This window comes from Ictidomys tridecemlineatus, chromosome 6, assembly GCF_052094955.1.
Source record: "Ictidomys tridecemlineatus isolate mIctTri1 chromosome 6, mIctTri1.hap1, whole genome shotgun sequence".
Lineage (NCBI taxonomy): Eukaryota > Metazoa > Chordata > Mammalia > Rodentia > Sciuridae > Ictidomys > Ictidomys tridecemlineatus.
In genome coordinates, this window is record NC_135482.1 from 159,259,290 (window position 1) to 159,283,049 (window position 23,760).

A 23,760-nucleotide genomic window follows, 5' to 3' on the forward strand; every position below is an offset into this window, starting at 1 on the left:
AGGACCCCAAAAGGAAAGGCAGATTTGAATGAATGCCTGTAAAACAATGTCTTTGAAACACTATGGAGGAATTATCTGCTCTCACTGTTCTGTATCCATGTCTTCCTCCCTTCAGGGATTTTGTCTCCCTTTTCCCTTATCATCACTACTACTTTCTCTGCTGTTGCTTTGTGCCTCTTCTCTTGCCAAACTAATTCATTTGGTTAGAGTAAAATAATCTCCAGTTGTGGTTTGAAACATCCTAAAAAATCCAAGACTTTTTTTTTTTTTTTTTTTCAGAAAGTTGGAAACTACTCCCTTTTCCCAGATCTGCACGGTTGGCCCTTGTGATCATAATCCTATTTCATTACTTGACAAGTCTACTGGCTATGATTATATCATTCCCTTCTTATTATCACAAGGAAGAAAGAGAGGGGACATCTTTGTGTATAAAAGTTATCCCATATATTAGACTAAATTACCAGAATGAGAGTGCACTGAATGTGAAAGCAACTGCATTTATACACTGAAGATTTTCTTGATATTTGTGTTTACCTCTTTATAGGCTTTTCACTTTCTGTGTCTAGATTATAAATAGGCACACAACATGAAATCAAGAGAGCTTCTTTTTTCTTTCAAGCTATCAGTCTGCCCCTGGCAATTGTTCTTTTCATTTTTGACCATTGCACTGCATCCACAATTGTATGATTGTTTGTGCAACAGGATCTTAGCCAATCTCACAATAAACCATTCTTAGGAATTTTACAAAGATGTCATTCTTGGCACTTAAACTGAGAATCTATTGTGCCTCACCCATAATTTTCCATTTATGAATCCAGTTTAATTAGAAAATAGTTGATGAACAGTGTCTCCTTTTTTAAATGTAATTTGAAGTAGCAGATGGCAGACATGCACATTACCTGGGTGTCTCAATCCTTTATGCTTACTCATTTGCATGGGTCCTTCAGTGAAGCCAACTGTAGAAGGTGTGGGAGGCAGGCAAGCTGGGGGGCGGGGCGGGGGGGGGGACCCTGGGCTCATTTGGTTCATTGCTGCCACCTGCTGGGGCCTGGCTGCTGGTAGGGAAAGGCTGCCCAAGAGCTAAGCCATCAGAGCCTTCCTGCTAAGCAACATGTGTGTGGTTCCATTGCTAATCATTTATTATATTTCTAGATGACAGTGTACTAACTGAAAGAACTTTATGAATTGTACAGCATTATACCAATCAGTGTAAAATGGCATTAGGTTATGTTAGTAACACACAGTATTAAGTAGGGGTGAGACTTAGAACTAAGCAACCCACCAAAGATTCAAGCGTCCTGGAGTATCAGAACTGGAAGAACCCTTAAAGGAGATATGGTGGACCTTTAATGTAATTAAATGAGGGACTTGTTAAAATGCAGATTCCTGGGCCCAAAATAGTGCTTACATAAGCTTCCCATATGATTCCGATGCAGGTGATCTCATACCATATGTAAGAAGCTGCCACTAGAGCTTCTTGGCCATTTCTCTAATTAGTGCCTCATTTCAGTTAATTTTTTAAAATTACATTTTCCATCAGTGAGATGAGTCATCTCAATACTGTAACAGGTTCTTAAAGCATACACACAAAAATTATTGTTGGATGGTTTTTTTTAAAAAATCACTTTTAAATAATTAATTTTTATTTCTCCGTAAGAAGGAAATATTGCAGTTTATATTGGTCAGTTTACAGTGGAATGCTTACACCTTGGGTACTGACAAGCAAAGGTGAGGATTTAGTATTACATTATGTGTCCATTGAATTTTCAGGGACCTAAATACCATAATATGGACTCTTACCTTTAGAGGAGCCAGGTACACAAAGCTGCAGCCCCCATGGTTTTAGTTTGTCTCATTATCACTTCTCACACTGTCTTGGCAAGCTTGACCAACTTACATGTAATAATTAACACAAATAGTGAGGCTGGGGTTGTGGCTCAGCGGTAGAGCACTCGTCTAGCATGTGCGCACCCCGGGTTCGATCCTCAGCACCACATAAAAATAAATAAAGGTACTGTGTCCAACTACAACTAAAAAATAAATATTTAAAAATAATAATAATAATTAACACAAATAGTAACTTTCCTTTCAACACAGGAAAAATAAGTAGCCTGGTATGCAAGTCTGAGAACCTACCTTAAAACTGAGAATTCTAAGGACATGTCAAGGAAAGTAAACTATAAGCCAATATCCCTGATGACTTAGATGCAGAAATGCTTAATAAAATATTAGCAAATGAAGAGCTGGGGTTTGGCTCAGTGGTAAAAGTGCTTGCCTGGCATGTGTGAGGCACTGGGTTCGATCCTCAGCACCGCATATAGATAAATGAACAAAGGCCCATCAAAATAAAAAATTTTAAAAAATATTAGCAAATGGTGTTCAACACCATATTAAGAAGACTGTACATCACATCCATGTTGATTTTATTCCAGAGATGCAAGGATGGTAGGATGGTTTTTTAATATATGCAAATTAATAAATGTAATTGATCTCATAAATAGAATTAAGAACAAAAATCATTTTGTCATCTCAGTAGATGCAAAGACGGCCTTTGAAAAAATTTAGCGCCCATTCTTGATAAAAACAATGAAGAAACCTACATCAGGAAGGCTATAAATGAAAAGTCCAAATCCAACCTCAGAGTGAATGGTGAAAACTGAAAGCATTTTCTTGGAAATCTGCACCAAGACAAAGATGTCAACTGTCACCACTCCTATATAATATCATGCTAGAAATTCTAGCCAGAGCAAGTAGGCAAGAAAAGGAAATAAAAGTTATAAAAACAGGAAAGAAAGAAGTCAAATTATCACTATTTGCAGATATGATCCTATACTTAGAAGACCCAAAAAGATCCCATCAAAAGACTGTTGTAGTTAATAAATTCAGCAAAGTATCAGGTTACAAAATCAACACACAAAAATTAGTAGCTTTCCTATATACCAACAATGAATCTGCTGAGGAAGAAGTCAGGGAAACAGTTCCATTCACAATAGCCTCAAAAAATACAAAATACTTAGAATAAATCTAACCAAGGAGGTAAAAGACCTCTACAATGAAAACAGTAAAACATTGAAGAAAGAAACTGAAGACCTCATAAGATGGAAAGACCTCTCATGTTCATGAATATGCAGAATTAATATTATTAAAATGGCCATACTGCCAAATACAATCTATAGATTCAGTGCATTTCCCATCAAACTACCAGTGACAGGGGCTGGGGTTGTAGCTCAGTGGTGGAGCATTTGCCTTGCACATGTGAGGCACTGGGTTCAATCCTCAACACCACATGAAAATAAATAAATAAAATAAAGATATTTTGCTCATCTACAACTAAAAATATGTGTATTTTTAAAAATACTAGTGACATTCTTCACAAAACTAGAAAAAAACAGTCCTCAAATTCATTTGGAGGAGTAAAATATCCAATATAATTTTAGGTCAAAAAAGCCATTCTGGGGGCTGGGGTTGTGGCTCAGCAGTAAAGTGTTCGCCTAGCACGCTTGAGGCCCTGGGTTCGATCCTCAGCACCACATAAAAATAGATAAATAAAATTTTAAAAAGGTATTATGTCCAACTACAACTAAAAAAATAGATATTTTTTTAAAAAGCCATGCTGGAAGCATCACAATATCTGATTTCCAATTATACTACAGAGTTATATTAATAAAAGCTGCATGGTTCTGGCATTAAAATAGACACATAGACCAGTGGTACAGAACAGAAGACACAGGGACAAACCCACACATCTACAGTCATCTGATCCTTGACAAAGGTGCCAAAAACATACATTGGACAAAAGACTACCTTTTCAACAAATGATAATGGGAAAACTAGTTATCCATTTATAGAATAATGAAACCAGAATCTTAACTCTCTCCTTGCACAAAATTCAACTCAAAGTGGATCAAAGACCTAAGGAATTAGATCAGAAACTATGAATTCCTAGAAGAAAACATAAGGTTGACACTCCAGCATATAGGCACAGGCAGTGATTTTCTTAGTAGGACCCTTAAAGCTCAAGAGATAATGCCAAGCATTAATATATGGGATGGCATCAAATTGAAAAGCTTCTGCACAGTGAAGAAATCAATTTGGAATGTAAAGTGAGAATCAACCTACAGAATGGGAGAAAATATTTGCTACCTACTCTTATGGATTAATATCTAGAATATATAAAAAACTCAAAAGACTAAGTAACCCAATTAATAAATGAGCAAGTGAATTAAACAAACACTTCCAAAAGAAGAAATACAAGTGGCCAAAATATATGAAAAATGTCCAACATCATTAGCAATTAGGGAAATACAAGTCAAAACTGCACCGAAATTTTGTCTCACCACTCAGAATGGCAAGAATACAAATAATAATAAATTCTAGAGAGGAAAGTCATCATACTGTAGCAACACATGTGAACCATGTTTTTTACGTATATTTTGGGGGGTTGTGGATGGACACAACACTTTTATTTTTATGTGATGCTGAGGATTGAATCCAGTGCTTCGTGCATGCTAGGCAAGCTCTCTACTGCTGAACTACAACCCCAGACCCATACCCATGTTTTTAGCCAGTAGCTAAACTCTGGAACCAGCATAGGTATCCATCAATGGATGGGTGGATAATGTGGTATATATACACAATGGAGTTTTATTCAGCCATAAAGAAAAATAAAATTATATCATTTGCAGAAATTATTAATATATTAATAATAAGTGAAATAAGCCAAACTCAGGTGGTCAAGGGTCATATGTTCTCTCTTGGAGGGAAGATGGAGAGGAAAAAGGAAAAGAAGGACAAAAGAGTTGTAGGAATCTCATGAAAATCAAAGGAAGATAAGTAGAGGAAAGGGACCAGAAAGTGAGAGGCAGGGAGGGAGAGGGGAGGTGCTAGGGAGTGATATTGGCCAAATTATATTGCTATATTGTGTACATATAAAAATAAATAACAATAAATCCCACCATTATTACAATTATAATGCACCTATAAAAATGTGGAAAAAGGAAAGAAAACTTTAAAAAATACTTGTTAAATAATAAATAAAATACTTTTAACAAAAATCTTGTGTGGATAAGATAAAAATACAAAAAAGAACTGAGAATTCTAAATATCTGTCACATGTTTGCTTCATTGAATATTATCTTTCTATTCCAAAAATGCTTGTTATTTTTGATATATGCTCCTGCTTCCAAAACTACTGATTCCAATCTGACTGTAAACTGAGACCTTGAAGCCATTGACCTCCCGGGCAAATTACACTTGATGTATTAGGTCATGTTAATAAATCCTGAGCACCAATAATTTCCAGTGTATTTTCCTCTAGACATATTTATTTTTCCTTTTAAGTTTTCAAATTGTTGCTTTTAGGATGTTCAGTCCCTTTGATGCAAATGACATATATTTAATGAGGTGTTATATATCATAGGTGTAGAATCAAAAGGCAAGCTGGGCATGGTGGCACATGCAGCAGCTCTGAGGCGGGAGGATCATGAGTTCAAACCTTGAGACTCTGTCTCTAAATAAAATATAAAAAAGGGCTGGGGATGTGGCTAAGCGGTTAAGAATCCCTGAGTTCAATCCATGGTACCAAGAAAAAAGAGAAAAGGCAGTTTATTTAGTCTCTTTATGAAGAAATCTTGAGCTTTTATTAGCTTTATAATTTTTATTACTCAATTGTGCTTTGACATTTTTGTTTTCTGTCTTTATATCTCATCTTTGAAGTTTTTTCTTTCTTTTTTTTAGGGATATCTTAAGGACATCTTGAAAGAAATTGGAATTCAGAATGTAAAAGGGATCCACAAAAATACGTGGGAGCTGAAGCCAGAGTACAGGCATTATCAAGGAGAAGAGAAGAGTGACTGAGAGGCCTTGTAGCCAGAATGCTGATGGAACAGCTGAGTGGTGATGCTAACCAACAGCCCTGTTACCAGGAAGCTTGAGCATCCTGTGTTAAAAGGAGTAAAATGATTGGTACTTTAGTTTCTTTTAGTAAATTTTTAAAATCTGTAATTCTATAAAATTTCTTAAAGTGTTTTTTGAAAAAGGACAAATTTATTTATAGACTTGTATTAAACTTGTAAATTCATGATGGGGATAGGGGTTAGGGATTAAGAGGGCTTTCATTTTAAATGTTAACTTTTAAAATGTTAAGATTTGGAAATGTTTGCTAAATGAAGACTTTGTCCTTGCTGCCTCTCTGAGAAACTAAAGTAACTCAGGTCCAAAGTGAATGATATACAAGGGAAAAAGGTCAACTACAGAAATCATTAAAAGGAATAAATAACCAAAGCTTCTTTTTTCTGAACTTGTTCAAAAATGAAGTTGCCTTTTAAAAAAAAGTGATCATATTTCATGTTCATTGGTACATTAATAAAAGACATTCAGTTCATAGTAGAATGACAATTTTTATCATTAGCTTATTTTATTCTAGTGATATTGATAAGCAGAATGAACAAAATCATTGTCAAGTCATGTGTCTTTTGTTTGCTTTTAAAGTAAGTAAAAACTGAATACCTGTCCAAAATTTCATGATTTATCTTCTTCGGGCAGATTATAAACTTTCCAAAGTCTGGCTTTGCCTGCAGAATTTCACTGCCCATTCAGCAGGTACATATTGACTTCACCTGGCAAGTAACACTGCCAACTAAAGGAGGGTTGTAGTGGCGCAATGGAGACTGAAAAGGTTAGTGTCAGTTCCTAGAGCGTGAAAATGTTTCTTTTATCTTTCTCTTTAATATTTAAATGAGCAATACAAGTACATGATGAAATTTTTCTGACATAAAATGTTGTATATTAGGCAATCCAAAATCATACCCACAAACAAAACCACCCAAAAAAAGGAGTTTTAGCAAACTAAGCACAGTGAAAAGTTGTTTAAAACATGAATTCATTTTGTCATTTAGGATATTTGCAATCAAAAAGTGGCAAATGCCAAAATTTTAAGAAAATATTACATCATTACAGCAAGGAGATAGCTCTCCATTGAGAGAAATAATGTTCTGTATGATTTGCTTTTAGCAGCAGAACAACAGAATTCTGAAGTGGAGTGCCACTGAACTAAGAAAATTTTTATCTTTGCATTCCCACCATAAAATACAACTCTGATTAAGGAGGGTGGTCTCATTCCTCACCCCACTTCAGTTGTCATATCCTACCTTGTTCTGGTGCAGGAGGCAGATATGGTATGCCCATTACCTCCTCTGCTGATGACTGGAAGCCCAGTCATCGAAAGCTCTCAGATAAAGGTATCGCTTTATAGAAATGAGAATTCTGGGTACCTGCCATGTGCATGGTGTATTACACAGGATGTATCTTCCCACAAAACTTGCCCTTTTTTGCTGTATGATACTGTCCTGAAACACAGAAAATGTCTCCTCTGTATTTGTTTTGCTTTAGTTAGGACAGTCTCGCCAAATTGAACTTGGTAGCAGTTCCATTCGAGTTTCCAGGGCACAGTTGTGTCTTATTTGAAACTGTGCTTTGTTGTTGTTGGGTTTTTTTAATATTTATTTTTTAGGTATAGTTGGACACAACACAGTGCCTTTATTTTTATGTGGTGCTGAGGATCGCACCCGGGTCCTGCCCATGCTAGGCGGGTGCTCTACCGCTGAGCCACAATTCCAGCTCAGGTATTTTTTATAAAACTGCTTTCTTTAGCTTCTCATAGTTGCTTTTTACCTAATCATACCTGATTGCATCTGCTTGGGTCTCTAAAACATCAGTTATTTCTTCAGTAGAATAATTGATCTAGATGGTAGACTAGTGCCAGTCCTCATTCATTTTTTGGATTGAACCCACTGCTCTACCATTTCTTTTTCTTTCTTTCTTTCCTTCCTTCCTTCCTTCCTTCCTTCCTTTCTTCCTTCCTTCCTTCCATTCTTCCTTCCTTCTCCCTTCCCTTCCTCCCTCCCTCCCTCCCTTCCTTCCTTCCTTCCTTCCTTCCTCCCTTCCCTCCCTCCCTAAATTGCTCAAGATGGCATCAAACTGGGGATCCTCCTGCCTCAGCCTCCCACATAGCTGGAATCACAGTTATGCACCACTGCTCCCAAATCCTTTATTCTTCCATTTCAGGACTCTCTTGCTCTGACAAACATGCTTTCAACAGCTAAAACTCAAGAAGTAGGAACCCTAAACTCATAAAAAAGTACTGTGAGATTCAGAGAGAAAAAGGCTGATAATAAAATGTCACATCAGAAGAGTACAGGAAGGCCATATTTCATAGATGAACCTCAACTTCTGCACTTGCTTAGGAGATGTTTTAACTGACAGAATAATATTAAGATTTGGTTGCTGGACATTAGAAAGATTTCAATTGCATGTTGCTACGGTAACTTACAAAATGGTGTAAATTTAAAAAGAGGACAGATTTTGCTCTGTTTTATCATGAGCAAGCTCTGAAGGATTTCAGCAGTTCTTAAAGGTCTGTGAACAGATTTTTCTTGAAGCTTATTTTCTTTATTGGTACGTATCAGTGAAATAATAGTAAACACTTATCAGGCCCTCTGTGCCTAGTAGTGAGTTAAATGCTCCAAAATATTATATTGTTTAATCCTTCAAGATTATGCTGAGGCATAGGTAATGTCCATTTTATGGAACCATTTCCTGCCTAATATCTCTAGAATGTTGGTCCCCCTTTGTAGGAATCCTACCCATGGGGCAAAATCAGTGTGTTTTTCCAAATTATCTCCCCATCACCTCATTTCACCTCCAAATCAAAAAAATGAAGCTGATCCAAGAGAGTTCGAAGAAGGATCTTAACCTTTGGTATCCCTAATGGAATTTAGACACCAAATCTCATACCCACAGGATGAAGACTGCCCTTAAATTCAGGATCCTTTTGCTAAAGTTTAAATCTCTGTTCCACTTCAAGTGGAGGGTGAGATGAGAATGGACCCACTATGACAGCCCTCTGAGTGGAGGTTGCTGGTGGAGAGTGTTCAGAGGGGTACTGGACTGAGCTGCCAGATGCTCAGATGGCACCGGCTCACTCCACTTTGTTTCACAGGATGCTGCCCTGATTTCTCTAGCATTCCTACGGGAGTGTGGGAAATAGTGAGATTTGAATTTGACTTTTGAATTCTGCTTTCTTTCTAACACAAGTCTAGAGCAGGTTCCTGAAGCCTAATGAAAGCATTTGGATAAGGTGTTTTTAAAAAAAGGGATTGGAGGTCACTTTCTTCACACACACACACACACACACACACACACACACACACACACACACCCCCGCCTTTGCTTTGAGTCAGGGTCTAACTAACTGCTCAGGCTGACTATAAACTTGCAGTCCTCCTGCTTCAGCCTCTCAAGAGGGACAGAGGTCATTTTAATTATACTCCTAGTTTTTCCTCCTCCCTTTCCTTTGAGTATGTGTCATCATCCATAATGTTTGTTATAAAAACAAATCAGGGCTTTTATCTGATTGTTAGAACCCATATAAACTAATAGGACTAATGAGATGCTTTAGGTTCCAATTTAAACTGGATTCTTTTACATCATTTAATCTTAAGTTTTAGGGCTTTTAAGAATTATTTTATTGTGGGCTGGGGTTATGGCTCAGTGGTAGCATGCTCACCTAGCATGCATGAGCCACTGAGTTCGATCCTCAACACCACATTAAAAATAAATAAAATAGGGCTGGGATTGTGGCTCAGCAGTAAAGCGCCCACCTAGCACGGGCAAGACCCGGGTTCCATCCTCAGCACCACATAAAAATAAAGGCATTGTGTTGTGTCCATCTACATCTAAAAAATAAATATTTTTTAAAAATAAAGAATTATGTTCTTAAAGTGTACCATATCTTAAGATGTTGAAATGTGTATTTAAATTGTCTTAAGAGAATGAATTTTTTATTGTGCTGTGGATCTATAAATTCAGCAAGAGTATGTTACTAAGCTAAAAACCATAATCTGGGGTGGTCATGAAACACAATGGCTGTTTATAATTTGGCAGGTATTAGTAAATGTAAACATGTCCCATGCACACACAAAAGAGTTTACAGGGCTGGTCCTCTTGACATTTAAGCCTTGCTTCTGATTACCATTCCATTGTCTCTTCAACAAAGCCTATTTTAAGCTACTTTGCCAACTCATTAATTCTTACCACAACAGTTTAGCATGGGCTCTCTTCTCCTTGTTTTTTAGATATGAATCTTGCAACACGGAGAGGTTGAAGAACTTGTCCAGGGTTATACTGTAGCCAGGGGCAGAGACTGATTCATATTCAGTGTGGCCACCATTGGTGTGTTGGGTAGTGAGCACACACTGCATAGAGCCCAGAGCAGTAATTCACCTTCCCAGACCCTCTCCTCACTCGTAGGGAGCAGTCTCAAGAGTTATGTTTCTTCAACAAAGAGTTGCTTCTGGATGATGCCTCAGTTGTTCCATCTTAAAGGTTCAGTTTCCAGTTCCTACTCAGTTTGTGGAGTTTCCTGCTTGTAGAATGATGTTCTTTTTTTGTTGTAGACTCCACATGAGGAGATATTTCTCAAGAATGATTACCAGTGGCCAATGTATTTTATTTACTTATATCCTAGACCACCAGTGATTCATCAGTGCCAGGCTCATGAGAAAGTTTCTGGTGTGGTTAGTCACAGTTGGTGGTCCTTGCCTTGGCTCAAAGAGCACAAAGGAAGTCCCTCATCTTGAGACTCCAAAGTAGCAGGGATATAGAGATGAACAAATAAGATAGGTCTTTGCCTTCAGGGACTTATGATATCGAATAAGACTTGGAAACAGATACATGGCAACATAGATTATTAAATACGTGGAAGAATGTTTTAAGAGCTAACTGGATTCAAAGCCCATGACTTAGAGGAAGTTGCTTACTCTCTGTGCTTCAGTTTCAGTATTGTAAAATATGGCTAATTGGGTGTTTGGAGAACAGGAAAGCTTCTTAGAGGATTTAATTCTGGGTTGGGTTTTGAAAGAGTCTAGAAATTCATTAAGAATCAGCAAGCAGGAATTACAGGGAAAAAAGTTTAAGGGCATCAGAATAACCTTCCTACATGAGATGGGTGAAGTGAGAGCCCACACATACTTTTAGTTTACTGGCAGATACAGGAGAATAGTAAAAAATTGTGGACAGACAAGTTGAGCCCTGACTCAATATGATGCAAGAATTTAAGGGTCAGACCAAGTGGAGCTGAGACAGGAGGATTGTAAATTCAAAGTCAGCCTCAGCAACTTAGCAAGATGCTGTCTTAAAAAAAAAAACTGAACAAAAAAGAACTTGGGGTCAGCAAATCTCACCTGTGCCCAAGTGGAATGGGTAAAGAGCTCTTTACCTAGACAGTCCTGCACTTCTTAAGCTGTGCACACAGATGCCTGCTGATGCCAGCAGCTCAGTTACGCCCTTATTTGCAGCAGACTTTTTCACCTTGACTCATCCCTGCCTGATTCATTCCTGAATACATTTCTTCACTGTGGTTCAATTAGAGCTGAAGTCGAGATCTACCTGAGAGAATTATGTGTTAGAGGTTTGAAGTGTCAGTCACTTGCCCTCCACCAGAGCAAGCTCTGATTAATGAAGATAACTTGGGGAGCACAAGCAAAATGGGATTGAGTTATAACATTTTTATTGGAGACCCAGTCACTCCTAGTTCTGCTGGAAAGCCTAGCTAGGAGCTGAGGCCACAGTTGAGAGAGCCCCTTATCTTAGTTTCTAGAGATGACTAGAAAAAGTCACTGACTGGTCACCTGTAGGTAGTTGGTCTGACCTAACACTTGTAGTGAAAAGCTGGACAGCTGAACTTCCCAGCAATGGCACATCCTAGGGTGCTGATCCCTGGGGGAGTGAACACAGGGGTTCAAAGACAGTACACACAGAATGGGAGGAGATGGACAGAGCTGTTTTAACACTGTTAAGGAATTATTAATTTGATGTAAATAGAAGATGGGCTTTGTACAAGGCACAAATGATTGAGTGGTAGCAGGCCACCAAATGAGTTTTTACTCAAGACCCATTTTAAATCAACCTGCTGCCACCTAGATTTCCCTTTAGACCACAAATGACCCCACATCTACCGCTAAGACACAGCTGAGATGTTAGTGAGCATTCACTTGGCCATATGTTCAGAGAACACCTGTCCAGTGTGGACCTCCAAAGAAGACACTAAGGCATGTCTCTGCTGATAAGGCCTTCAGAAATAAATGATGATCTCTCACCAATGATGCCAAAAGAGGGAGACTTAAAATTTCAATATAGAGAACATAGTTGTAAAACACATTAAAAGATTTGTATTCCAACTATATAAAGATCTTTTAAAACACAGTAACAAAACATACAGTCCAGTTTTAAAATGGGCAATAAATGTAAAAGAGATGGATGGTGAGTAGCTTATAAAAAGCTGTTTGACTTTATTGGTCATTAGAGAAATGCAAATTAAAATCAACATAATGCCTGACAGAATATCTAAAACAAGAATATATAAAAATAAATATATGTGTGTGTGTGTGTGTGTGTGTGTGTGTGTATAAAATTTAACTGGAGGTTTAACCCAGGGATGGATGCTTTACTACTGAGCTACATTCCCAGCCCTTTTTACTTTGAGCCAAGATCTTGCTAAGGGCCTCACTAAAGTTGCTGAGACTGTCCTCAAAACAATTACAGGCATGTGCCACTGCACCCAATCAAAATGGGTAAAACCTTAGAAACCTGATAGAATCAAGTGCTGAGGAGTATGTAGAGCAACTAGAACTCTCATACATTGTTTATGGACATGCAAGATGATGCAAGTTCTTTAGAAAACAGTTGGGCATTTTCTTATAAAATTAGACAACACCAAACAACCCAGCAGTCCCATTCTCAGGAGTTTACCCAGGAGAAATGAAGGTGTTTCGGTGCATAAAAACCTATTCATAAATGTCTATAACAACTTTAATCCTAATCAGAAACTGGAAACCGCCCAGATGTGCTCCATCTGTGACTAGATAAAACCAATTGTGGTGTAGTCATACAGCAGAATTCTACTCAGCAATGAAAGCCAGGGCTTTAGTTATACGACTTGGACCAGTTCCCAGTGCATTCTGCCAACTGAATGAAGCTAGACTCACATGGTTACATACTGTGTGTTCCCACTTACATGACATTCTAGAGAAGGCAAGCTACAGGGATAAAAATACATCAGTATTTACCTGGTGTTGGGGTATATGTAAGAAGGCAAGAGAAACTTGGAGGAGATGAAAATCCTGATTGTGGTGATGATTATATGGTGTAAATTAAGACAATCTACACATTTTATTGTTTTTGTTTTTATTTTTTGGTTTTTGTTTTTGGTATTGGAGGGTTGAACCTTACTGTTTTTATTTTTTGAGATAGGTTTCATTGAGTTGCCAAAGCTGGCCTCAAACTTGGGATCCTCCTGCCTTAGCCTCCTGAATCTAATCTACGCAATTTAAGAGTGAATTTTACTTCATAGTAAATATATCACAGCCAATCACAGTGGCATTCATCTATAATCCCAGTTTTTTGGGAAGTTGAGGCAGGAGGATCCCAAATCTGTCTCAAAAATAAAGAAATCAAAAAGGGATGGGGATGTAATTCTGCGGTAGATCACTTGCCTAGCATGCACAAGTTTCTGAGTTTGATCCCCAGTACCACAAAAAAATAAAGAAGGGAAAAAAACTGGAAGCAAGTGTCCTTTAACATGGAAAGGCTAAATAACTCTGGCCTGTGGTCTGTTATGTAATGTCTACAACATTTAAAAAGAATTAACCTGGGCTGGGGATAGAGCTCAGTTGGAGGAGTGCTTTCATCACATGCATAAGGCCCAGGGTTCACTCCCCAGCACCACACACACACACACACACACAGAATAATTTACTTCAGTGTTGTACTAATATGGAAATAATTCCATATGGTTAAATATAAAAAGCAAGTTTCAAAACTATTAATAGTGAAGTCCTTTTTATAATAGTAAAAACAAAACATCTGTTTCTACATGAGCATCTATGCATACAAACATACAGAAAGAAGTCAAGAAATATACCAGGCTTACTTGTGAAGAAGAGACTGGAGTAGGAGGCAAGACAAGGGGAATTTCTCTTTATTTGTGAAATACATACCTTTGTGTGTGTATAAATAAAAAATTCCTGCCCAAGGAGAACATGCCTTTAATGAAGTAAATGCACTTCTTAAGGCTCCTCCAAAAACTACATCCAGCCCCATTTTCTACCCTACCAGGCTTTTAGGATTAGAACATATCTGAAATCCTGCCATCAAGGAAGGATGGCTCCTTAGAAGACTAAATGTGGGTGAGGGAGATGGACGTGGTCCATCTGACATTCAGTGATGGCCTCCTGAACGCCACATAACCCAGGAATCTATAAATGGCTCCTGTCAAGAAAAGTTGTGAGAGAAGCCTATAGGTTCTTTTTACAGTGCTGCTGCTCTGAACTGGCCCACTCTGTGGCCTTGAAAACTCCCTCGAGGGTTACTGTTGGTAAATTCCATCTCACAAAGGGAAGAAAGTTCAGGTTCATACAGCAGAGGCCACAAAAAGCCATCAATGGAGTGAGGCATTATATGCCCAGAGTAAATTTGGGATATGATTGTCCCTGAGGGAGGAGGAAACTCCTCTCTCCTTTAATGTTTTGCCAAACATTTGAGAAAGTAATCTTGAGTAAATACTGAGCTGCTGCAGGAGGGAAAGAAGAGATCTGTGGGGTTTAAAGCAGAGAAAACCCAAGGCAAGTTTCTGACCCTGTCACAAGGGAACTGTGAAAGGCTAAAACTTGAGCTCAAGCTGATACAGCTTTTGCTAAATTGCTAGCCCACGACATCCTGTGAACAAGGAACCTTCTTCCCACGGGAGCCAGGGATCTGAGAGGAGGAGGAGGGCGGGTGCCAGCCTTGCCGTAAACTCCAGCAGAAGACTTCATCACAGGAAGGCGGGATTGCTGCAGCACATTGAAGGAAGGACCAGGCGGCAAGAGGATTTTCCTGTTCAAGTGCAGCGTTTGGAGGGAGTGAGTCATTCCTCACCAAGCTTTCTATCCTTTTTGAAAATAAAACTCTTCATCACCTTCAGATGGCAACTGGCATGTGGAGCCTTAGCAGCGTCAGCCAGCCAGCTCTGAGATCACATTGACAACCACCCACACCCAGGTTCACACGAAAGCCCCACAAGCCTTCGCCTGTGAGCTTATTAGTCAATTGAATCAATCTCGCAGGTGGGTTTCTCCTGTTGCATATGTTGGTGTTGCAAAAGGATACCAAGCAATCAGCTGCTGAAGAACAGAGAAGAGAAACAGGATCTTTTTGTTTGCTTTTTGTGTCAGAGTCTTTCTATGTTGCCCATGCTGGCCCTGAACCCTGAGCTCAAACAATCCCGCCTCAGTCTCCTTAGTAGCTATGACTATAGGCATGTGCCAGTCATTGGGTTTCTCCCCTGTTCCCTTGCTGGGAATGGAACCCAAGGCCTTGCACATGCAAAGCATGCACTCTACCAATGAGCTACATCCCCAGCCAGTGGGATTATATCAAATGAGTTCTTTAAAAAGAGAACTTCTTAGTTGGGCTCAATTGGTTGAGTTCCTCCTGAAAAAGTTGTGTGTGTGTGTATGTTTCAGGGCTAAAGTATCACATACACTAAAAAAGAAGCCAAGACATTAGCATTTCACATTCTCAATATATGTGCTGAGAGCACTTGTGCTGGTTGTTTTTAGATATTAATTATCACCAGTAACAGGATGAAGAAGTTTCCTGGTTTAGGAGAAGTGATTGGAGAAGCTAGAAAACAGAAAAGGGTGTCTTGTACTGGGTAGGAGGTTTGCACAGATAATCTTTGACATCCCTCAGAGTTTTAAGATTCTAAACCATGGGCCTGGCTGGAAAAAGAGTTTGCTGTATTGTCTTCTCACAGAGCAGGGGCCATCTGTGACACACAGGCTCAATTTTACACATCAACATTCCTCTGTGCTCAAGAGGCAGACACCAGATAGGCACATGTGTTCTAGGAAATGGTTGTTCCCTGCATGACATCACTGCCCCCTTCTGCAGGCCCACATGCTGCTGTGCCCTTTTGAATACCCCCTGAAATTCTTGCCTCTTATCACCTAATGGTCTCAGCTGTCGGCCTGCCTCCGTGCAGCCGCTACATCCTGCACTCTGCAGATTGACTTCCTTGACTCCATGAAGCCTGTGTTTCCCTGTAACTCAGTGTGTACTTCGATTTGCCTTAACAGGGTGCCTACTCCGTCCTCAATTTCACATGACTTTGGTTCAACTCATTCACAGCTGAGTACTGGTTGTCATTCAGGGTCCCATCTCCAGATCATCTACAACAATGTGCTGCCCATCTGGGTTCAGGTGTTCACCCCAATCTGATTATTGGGGAAATAGGAGGGTACAGAGACAGAAGCCCCATCTAGCAGTGGTAGGAAGGGTTCCCGTGGAAGGAGTTGTGTCTAGCTGAGCACTCCAGGTGACTCAGCTGCTCAGGAGTGCACACCTGGAAATGGGACACTCCTATGGTCATTGTTCCATTGCATTCTGCTCTGGTAAGAGTCATGACTAGTTCTGCAGTTAAGGAGACAGTAAGAGCACTGGGGAAAGGACTCACTGTAGATCCCAAGGAATGAAATTATGGGGAGGAGGCCCTTCCGGTTCTAGAAGTCCTGATTCCTATGGAAACATAAAAGAACAGCAAATGCAACCAGTAGAAGAGTAGCTCATATATAAATTCCACCCTATAAAGGAGTTATCTGTTGGATGCATATAACAAAAAAGCCTAAATTTCAGTGAGAAACCACAGTAATGCACCATTGATACACACTATTAGCAGCAATTTCAATTATTCGACCCACATTTCTGACAAGGCTGAGGTACTGCTTGCGTTCACACATGGCTGATGTGTACTGACATAGCGTTTTCAGGATCTCAAAAAAGTCTTGACAACTGTTTCTACAGACCAGAGGCAGAGGCACTGTGTTCACACCACACCATCTGCTGGTTGAGCTGGGGCCCAGGTGCTCTCACCAGAATTCTCTGACCCACCCAGACATCAGAGTCATGGGAGTAAGGATGGGGAGAAGTGCACACTGCCAGGCACTGAGAGTAACTGGACACATCTTTTGGGATGGGTCCCCAGCTCTCTTTTCTATAAAGCTCCACAGATATTTCTGATGATCCGTCAGGACTTAAAACAGTAGAACTTTTTATTTTCAACTGGAAAACATAAAAAAGCTGTTTTGTTGGTTGTGTTTTCCTGGCCACGACCAGCTTGTAGGAAAGTACAAGGCTTTCCTGAGAAAGCACAGTGGCACCCCACCTAGTCCACATCACACCACACCCCACCCTGAGAATTCCAGAATGAACCCACACCAACAGCGTGAACCTGGATGCCGTAACGGGCTTCCCTGTTGTCATCTGGGAACCAAGATGAGAACAGGTGCTCCTGGGCTTGTGATGGGGTCACATCCAGATTAAACCCATCACCAGCTGAAAATCCTGCTAAGTCAAAAAGACATGTAACCAAAGCCGAGTGTGGTGGCACCTGCCTGTAATCCCAGTGACTCAAGAGGCTGAGACAAGTGGACCTCAAGTTTAAAGACAGCCCCAGCAATTTAGCAAGACCCTAAGCAACTCAGTGAGAACCTGCCTCTAAATAAAATATGAAAAAGGTCTGGGGATGTGGCTCAGTGGTAAAATACTCCTGGGTTCAGTCCCCAGCACACACAAAAAAAAAAGTCGTGTAATCCACCTAATCTACTGAACTTCATAGCACAGCTTAACACCGCAGAGTGTTGATCCTCTGCCCTCGTGAGTGTGTGGCTGACTGCCACCGCCCAGCACCATACCAACTCAAAATTCAACCAATGATTTCTGCTAAGTGTGCACTGTTTTCACACCATCGTAAAGTATAACGAATTTCTAGCCCCAGCCAACATAATTCAGGACCATCCTTTACCCAGTCCCAATGGTGCCTGGGGAGGTATGTGAGAAGAGTGTTAAGTGGTTTCACTCTGTGCTGCCACACAGATGTTCAGTAGAGGTTTATTGTGGAGTCTACTTTCAGAGCTTCTGTCAAGGGAATCTGCAGCTCATACCTGTCATTTCTAGCCACTTCACAGGAGATCGTCAAAAAGCCATTAACAGGGGTAAAAAGCCAAGGATGATGGAAATCTGATAATGATTTGTGGCGATTGTCTTTCTCAAACAGACCAAATAGTAAATCCTGCTTAGGATTTACACAGGTAAATATTGACTGGCTACTACGGTGGGTCCTTGCTAACTGGTTCACAGCCCTGTGAGTTCAGGGGCTCCACGGCTAGGTTTCCTCTGTCCCCTCATTTAAGGCCACCAGAGCCACCAACCCAATTCTGTCAGCCCCTGCCCAACCAGCCTTGGTACCCCTACCTCTTGTGTTTTCTTGATTATGTTCCTCTGTGGTTTGAATTCCAATAGGAAGCATGGAGAGGAGAAAGTATGTGTTGCCCCAGTGTATGTGACAGTCCTTCAAAACACTGGTTCAGTCAGTTGGGGTTATAGGTCCCATGATCCCTTCTTCCATAGTATCTACTTGAGTTTCCTTGCCTTTCAAGGAAAGGTCTGACTTCTGCATCTGAGGAGATAGTAGGAGTATTGGGAGTGAGCGGAGCACATGCCCCTATATAGTCACTCCTAGGAAGGTGGGCACTTCCAGAAATGACCATTAGATCCTCTGTACTTTGGGGTTCATGTCAGAAAAAAATATATATATATGTTTGATGCTCAGAGTTCTCCTTCCCATGTATGTGCCTTAGCATGACACTGAACTGGTGAGTCCCTCACCTCATAGGACCACAAGGACTCTAGGCACATTTTGTTGTGGTCCAACAGTTGGTGTCTGTCCTAATCCACTCAGCTGCTATGACAAAATGCCATAGCCTGGGTGGCTTATAAACAACAAGTTTCTTAAAGTCCACAATCTAGGTGCCACCATGATTGGTCATGATGAGGTTCTTCTAAATTTGTGAACATATTTCTCTTTGTGCCCTCAGACTGGGGAAAAGGGCAAGAGAGCAATCTGGGGTCCTTTCATAAGACTCCACCCTCATAACCTTATCTTCCAAAGCCCCATCTCCTTATATCACCTTGGGGATAAGGATTGCAACATGAATTCGGGGGCCATACAAACTATGACTTTGTGTCAGTGGGTTTCTCATCTAGGAACTTATTCTGTTTTTCTTTTTTTTTTTATGGTGAATAAACCTTATTTTGAAAACAACTATTTGCTGCCTTCCATCCTCAGCTGAAATGCATGCACATCTCTGTTATTTTTCAAAGTAGAGGCTACACCTACACAGAATCTACTTTTGGGCTTGAAAGAAGGTGGTTAATGCCACAGCTCACGAAGACTGACTTGCCAATTTAACTTAAATTGGGTTGAATAGCAATTCTAGCACTGGAGCTAAAATCGTCTAGACTGACCTTGAGCTTGGATGGTAAAGAATGGCATCATACAGGTGAGAAGGAACAGCAGGAATAGCCAGGGGCTGTCTTTCTAAGCATCATTTTCAGATATCTGACAAAGGGATTTTTAGAAGCTTCATTCATCAGACTTAAAGGAGCTTCATCTAGTTTTTTTGGCACCTGCCACTTTTCCCTCCCTTGGCTCCGGGATTCTTGATAATGGGTGAAGAAAGAGCTCTTTCTAGACTTGGGAGGGATGCACTAAACCAAGAATGAGTGATTACCATAAGGCTTCTGACTGTTTGTGACAAGAGAAGCCTGGGGGTCTCACAAACTTACTGTTTGAATCTGCCCTCAATATCCAGAATTTGAAAGATATCAAACTGGAGGCTGGGGTTGTGGCTAGGTTGTAGCTCAGTGGCAGAGCTCTTGTCTCGCATGCATGAGGCACTGGGTTCAATCCTCAGCATCACATAAATAAATAAAATAAGGTATTGTGCCCATCTACAACTGAAAAAAAAACAAAAAGAAAGAAATCAGACTGGGCGTGGTGCACACCTGTAATCCTAGAGGCTCAGGAGGCTGAGACAGGAGGATCACAAGTTCAAAGCCAGCCTCAGCAATTTAATGAGGCCCTAAGCAACTTAGTGAGATTCTGTCTCTAAATAAAATACAAAATAGGGCTAGGGATGTGGCTCAGTGGTCAAGTGTCCCTGAGTTCAATACTTGGTAACTGTCCCTGACCCCACACACAAAAAAGAAATCAGACTGGAAATAGTCAATTTAGTGATTACTGCAAACTTTATTCCTAATTGCACTACTTCAGTTTATCATGTATAAGCAATGTGAACCATATTTATTTTCAGAAAAAAAAATTGAGATCACCTAAAAGGGTAGAGTCTCTGGGCGGAAACAGCAGCTCGGATTTCAGCTGTACAGGGGCAGCCTCTATTTCTCTGAGCTTTCCTGTTTTATAAAGGGTACAATTATGTTGCCTACCCTAGGAAAACATTGTAAGGGTTAAACAATAGGCTGTAAAGTAATATACAAATGTTCAAGGTAATTTATTAGTAGTGTGGGTCCTTTGAATTGTAAGTGACAAACTGTCTTAAGTGAAATATAGAATAAATTTGCCCCAGGGGTCCTTATTATATTAAGGATAAATAGTTCAAAGATGTAGTTTATAGGTGTGCTGATCAGCTTGTCACTGTGACCAAAATACCCAACAAGATCAAATTATAGGAGAAAATGTTTATTGAGGGCTCACAATTTCAGAGGTTCAGTCCATGGTCAGCCAACTCCATCATGGTGGAAGGACTACAGTGGAGGGAAGCTGCTCATCTCAGGGCAGCCAGGAAGCAGACAAGGCAAGAGGAGGGGCTATAGGGAAGATTCACCCTTCCAGGGCAGCTTCCCGTGGCCCACCTCCTCCGGCCCCACTCCACCTGCCTACAGTTACCATCCAGTTAGTCCATTCTAACTAGGATGGACTGATTAGATTATAGCTCTTGTATTCCACCTCCTAACATTCCTGAATGAACACAGGAGCTTTGGGGGAACAGTAAGTTACTGATTTCTGTGCTTTCTGAAACAACCCATCCTAAGCCTGACTTGGTGCAAGTACTGAGCTTAGAGAACCTACAGGCCTGGCAGTTAGCATGTCTGTCCCCTCCAGTCTTGACATCCCCCACGCTTTGAGAGCCCTACTATGGGGAGGCATCCAGCACCTCATTAGGGGGTTCTTCTTCCTGCTCAGGGGGATATAAGCCACCTAAGAAATTAAAGTCTAGAATAATTAGTAAAGTTAAATTTTGTGCATGGTGAGAAGTATCAAAGTCTAGAAATACCTCTCGAGAGGTATTAAAGTCTACAATAATTAGTGAAGTTAAATTTTGTGCACGGTGAGAGGTAGGGGTTTGTTTTCATTTTGCTGCATATGGATTTCCAGTTCTCCCAGTACCATTAGTTGAAGAGGCTATCTTTTCTCCAATGTATGTTTTTGGTTCTTTTGTCTAGTATGAGATAATTGTATTTATGTGGGCTTCTCTATATGTCTTCTATTCTGTACCATCGGTCTACATGTCAATTCTGGTGCCAATACCATACTGTTTTTGCTACTATAGCCTTGTAGTATACTTTAAGGTCTGGTATTGTGATGCCTCCTGTTTCATTCTTCTTGATAAGGATTGCTTTGGCTATTCTGGGTCTCATTTTTTCCAAATGAATTTCATGATTGCTTTTCTATTTCTGTAAGAAATGACAATGGGATTTTTAATTGGGAATTGGATCAGAGACCCTGTGCCTAATAAAGGAAAAAGTAGGCCCAAATCTTCATGATGTCAGATTAGGCCCCAACTTCCTTAACAAGACTCCTAAAGTACAAGAAAAAATCAAGAATTAATAAATGTGAAGGACTCAAACTAAAAAGCTTCTTCTCAGCAAAAGAATCAATGAGATGAAGAGAGAGCCTACATTTTGGGAGCAAATTTTTGCCACACGCACATCAGATAGAGAACTAATCTCCAGGATATATAAAGAACTAAAAAAACTTAACACCAAAACAAACAACCCAATCAATAAATGGGCTAAGGAGCTGAACAGACACTTTTCAGAAGAAGATATGCATTCGATCAACAAATATATGAAAAAATGTTCAACATCAAACCTACTCTTAAGATTTCATCTGACACCAGTCAGAATGGCAGTTATCAAGAATACAGACAACAGGGCTGGAGTTGTGGCTCAGTGGTAGAGCACTTACCTAGCATGTGTGAGGCACTGGGTTCGATTCTCAGCACCACATAAAAATAAATAAAGGTCCACCAACAACTAATAAAATATTTTAAAATAAAAATACAGACAATAATAAATGTTGGTGAGAATGTGGGGGAAAAGGCACACTCATCGATTGCTGGTGGGACTGCAAATTGGTGCAACCATTCTGGAAAGCAGTATGGAGATTCCTTAAAAAATGTGGAATGGAACCACCATTTGACTCAACTATCCCACTCCTCAGCCTATACCCAAAGGACTTAAAATCAGCATACTATAGTAATGCAGCCACATCAATGTTTCTAGCAGCTCAATTCACAATAGCTACACTGTGGAACCAACCTAGATGCCCTTAAATAGATGAATGAATAAAGAAACTGTGGTATATATATACACAATGGAATATTACTCTGCAATAAAAGAGAATAAAATTATGGCATTTGCAAGGAAATGGATGGAGTTAGAGAATATCATGCTAAGTGAAGTAAGCCAATTCCAAAAAAAAATCAAAGGCTGAATGTTCTCTCTGATGAGTGGATGCTGATCCATAATGGGGCAGACATGGGAAAAATGGAGGAACTTCAATGGGGCAAAGGAGAGGGAGCATGGGGGTAGGAAAGATGGTGGAATAAGATAGACATCATTACCCTAGGTATATGTATGACTGCACATATGGTGTGATGCTACATTGTGTACAACCATAGAAATGTAAAGTTGTGCTGCATTTGTGTACAATGAATCAAAAGGCATTCTGCTGTCACAATACCTAATTAAATAGAATTTTTAAAGTAAAATTCTCCATGAAAATTTAAAAAGAAAAGAATAATTAGTGAAGAACAAAAGACAAAGTTGGAAAGAGTTTCAAAAGATGGAGCCTGTCCACACAGGAGCTGGAGCTAGACAATTAGAAAATGGCTCCAGTGGTTTATTTAAGGGGTACATCAAAGGCAGGGATAAGGTTTCAGGGGTGGAGTCTTGCTTTGTGATGTCTTGCAGTCAGCGGGTTGATTGGCATCTTGGTAGGCCACTCCCATCTCAGAAGGACTGTGCGGCTACAGCAGGTCACTCCATCTCCGGTGCTGTGTGGGACCTGGGGCAGAGCTTGAATAGGGCTCACAATGTGTCTGGGCGGTCAGCCAGAGGAAATGTCCACTGGAAGTTCCCAGACACCAGATTCTCCTATTCACTAGGCTGCGATGCCAATGTAGTCCACTTGCCTACCATGAATGAATGACAGCCCACGAGTGGCTCTCAATACCCCACCCTACTCAGTGGGGTCACTCTGCTAGCAAACATATTTGCAGGAAGGGGACTTGGGAGTATTCTTCTTAATAACATTCTAAATTTCTTTAAGAAATGGCACCAGAGCCAACGATACCAACATAACTATAAGACCCAGCTACTTGGGAAATTGAGGCAGGAGGATCATTTGAACCTGGGAGTTTGAGGCTGCCTGGGACATATAATAAGACCTCCATCTCAGAAAGAAAAAAAAAGAAAGAAAAGAAAAGGAGAAAAAATAAGTGGGACTAAAGTGACAAAGTTAGAGGGGGAGATATAAGAATTATGAAATAGGGCACTGCTAAGACACACAGACCCTTGGGG

General features: G+C 40.1%; 2 protein-coding genes across 5 annotated transcripts in view; one reads left to right on the forward strand and one right to left on the reverse strand.

Moving 5' to 3' along the window:
• The window catches only part of Gtf2f2 (general transcription factor IIF subunit 2), a 145,837-nt gene extending 139,441 nt beyond the window's left edge, over positions 1-6,396 (forward strand). Inside the window, exon 8 of the mRNA XM_005340364.5 lies at positions 5,737-6,396. Within this exon, the coding sequence (XP_005340421.1) occupies positions 5,737-5,856 (120 nt within the window). The 3' untranslated portion in view covers positions 5,857-6,396. The remainder of the gene's footprint in view (positions 1-5,736) is intronic.
• Kctd4 (potassium channel tetramerization domain containing 4) overlaps positions 1-23,760 on the reverse strand; it is a 106,491-nt gene that overhangs the window by 65,500 nt on the left and 17,231 nt on the right. The gene's annotated exons all lie outside the window — the stretch shown is intronic.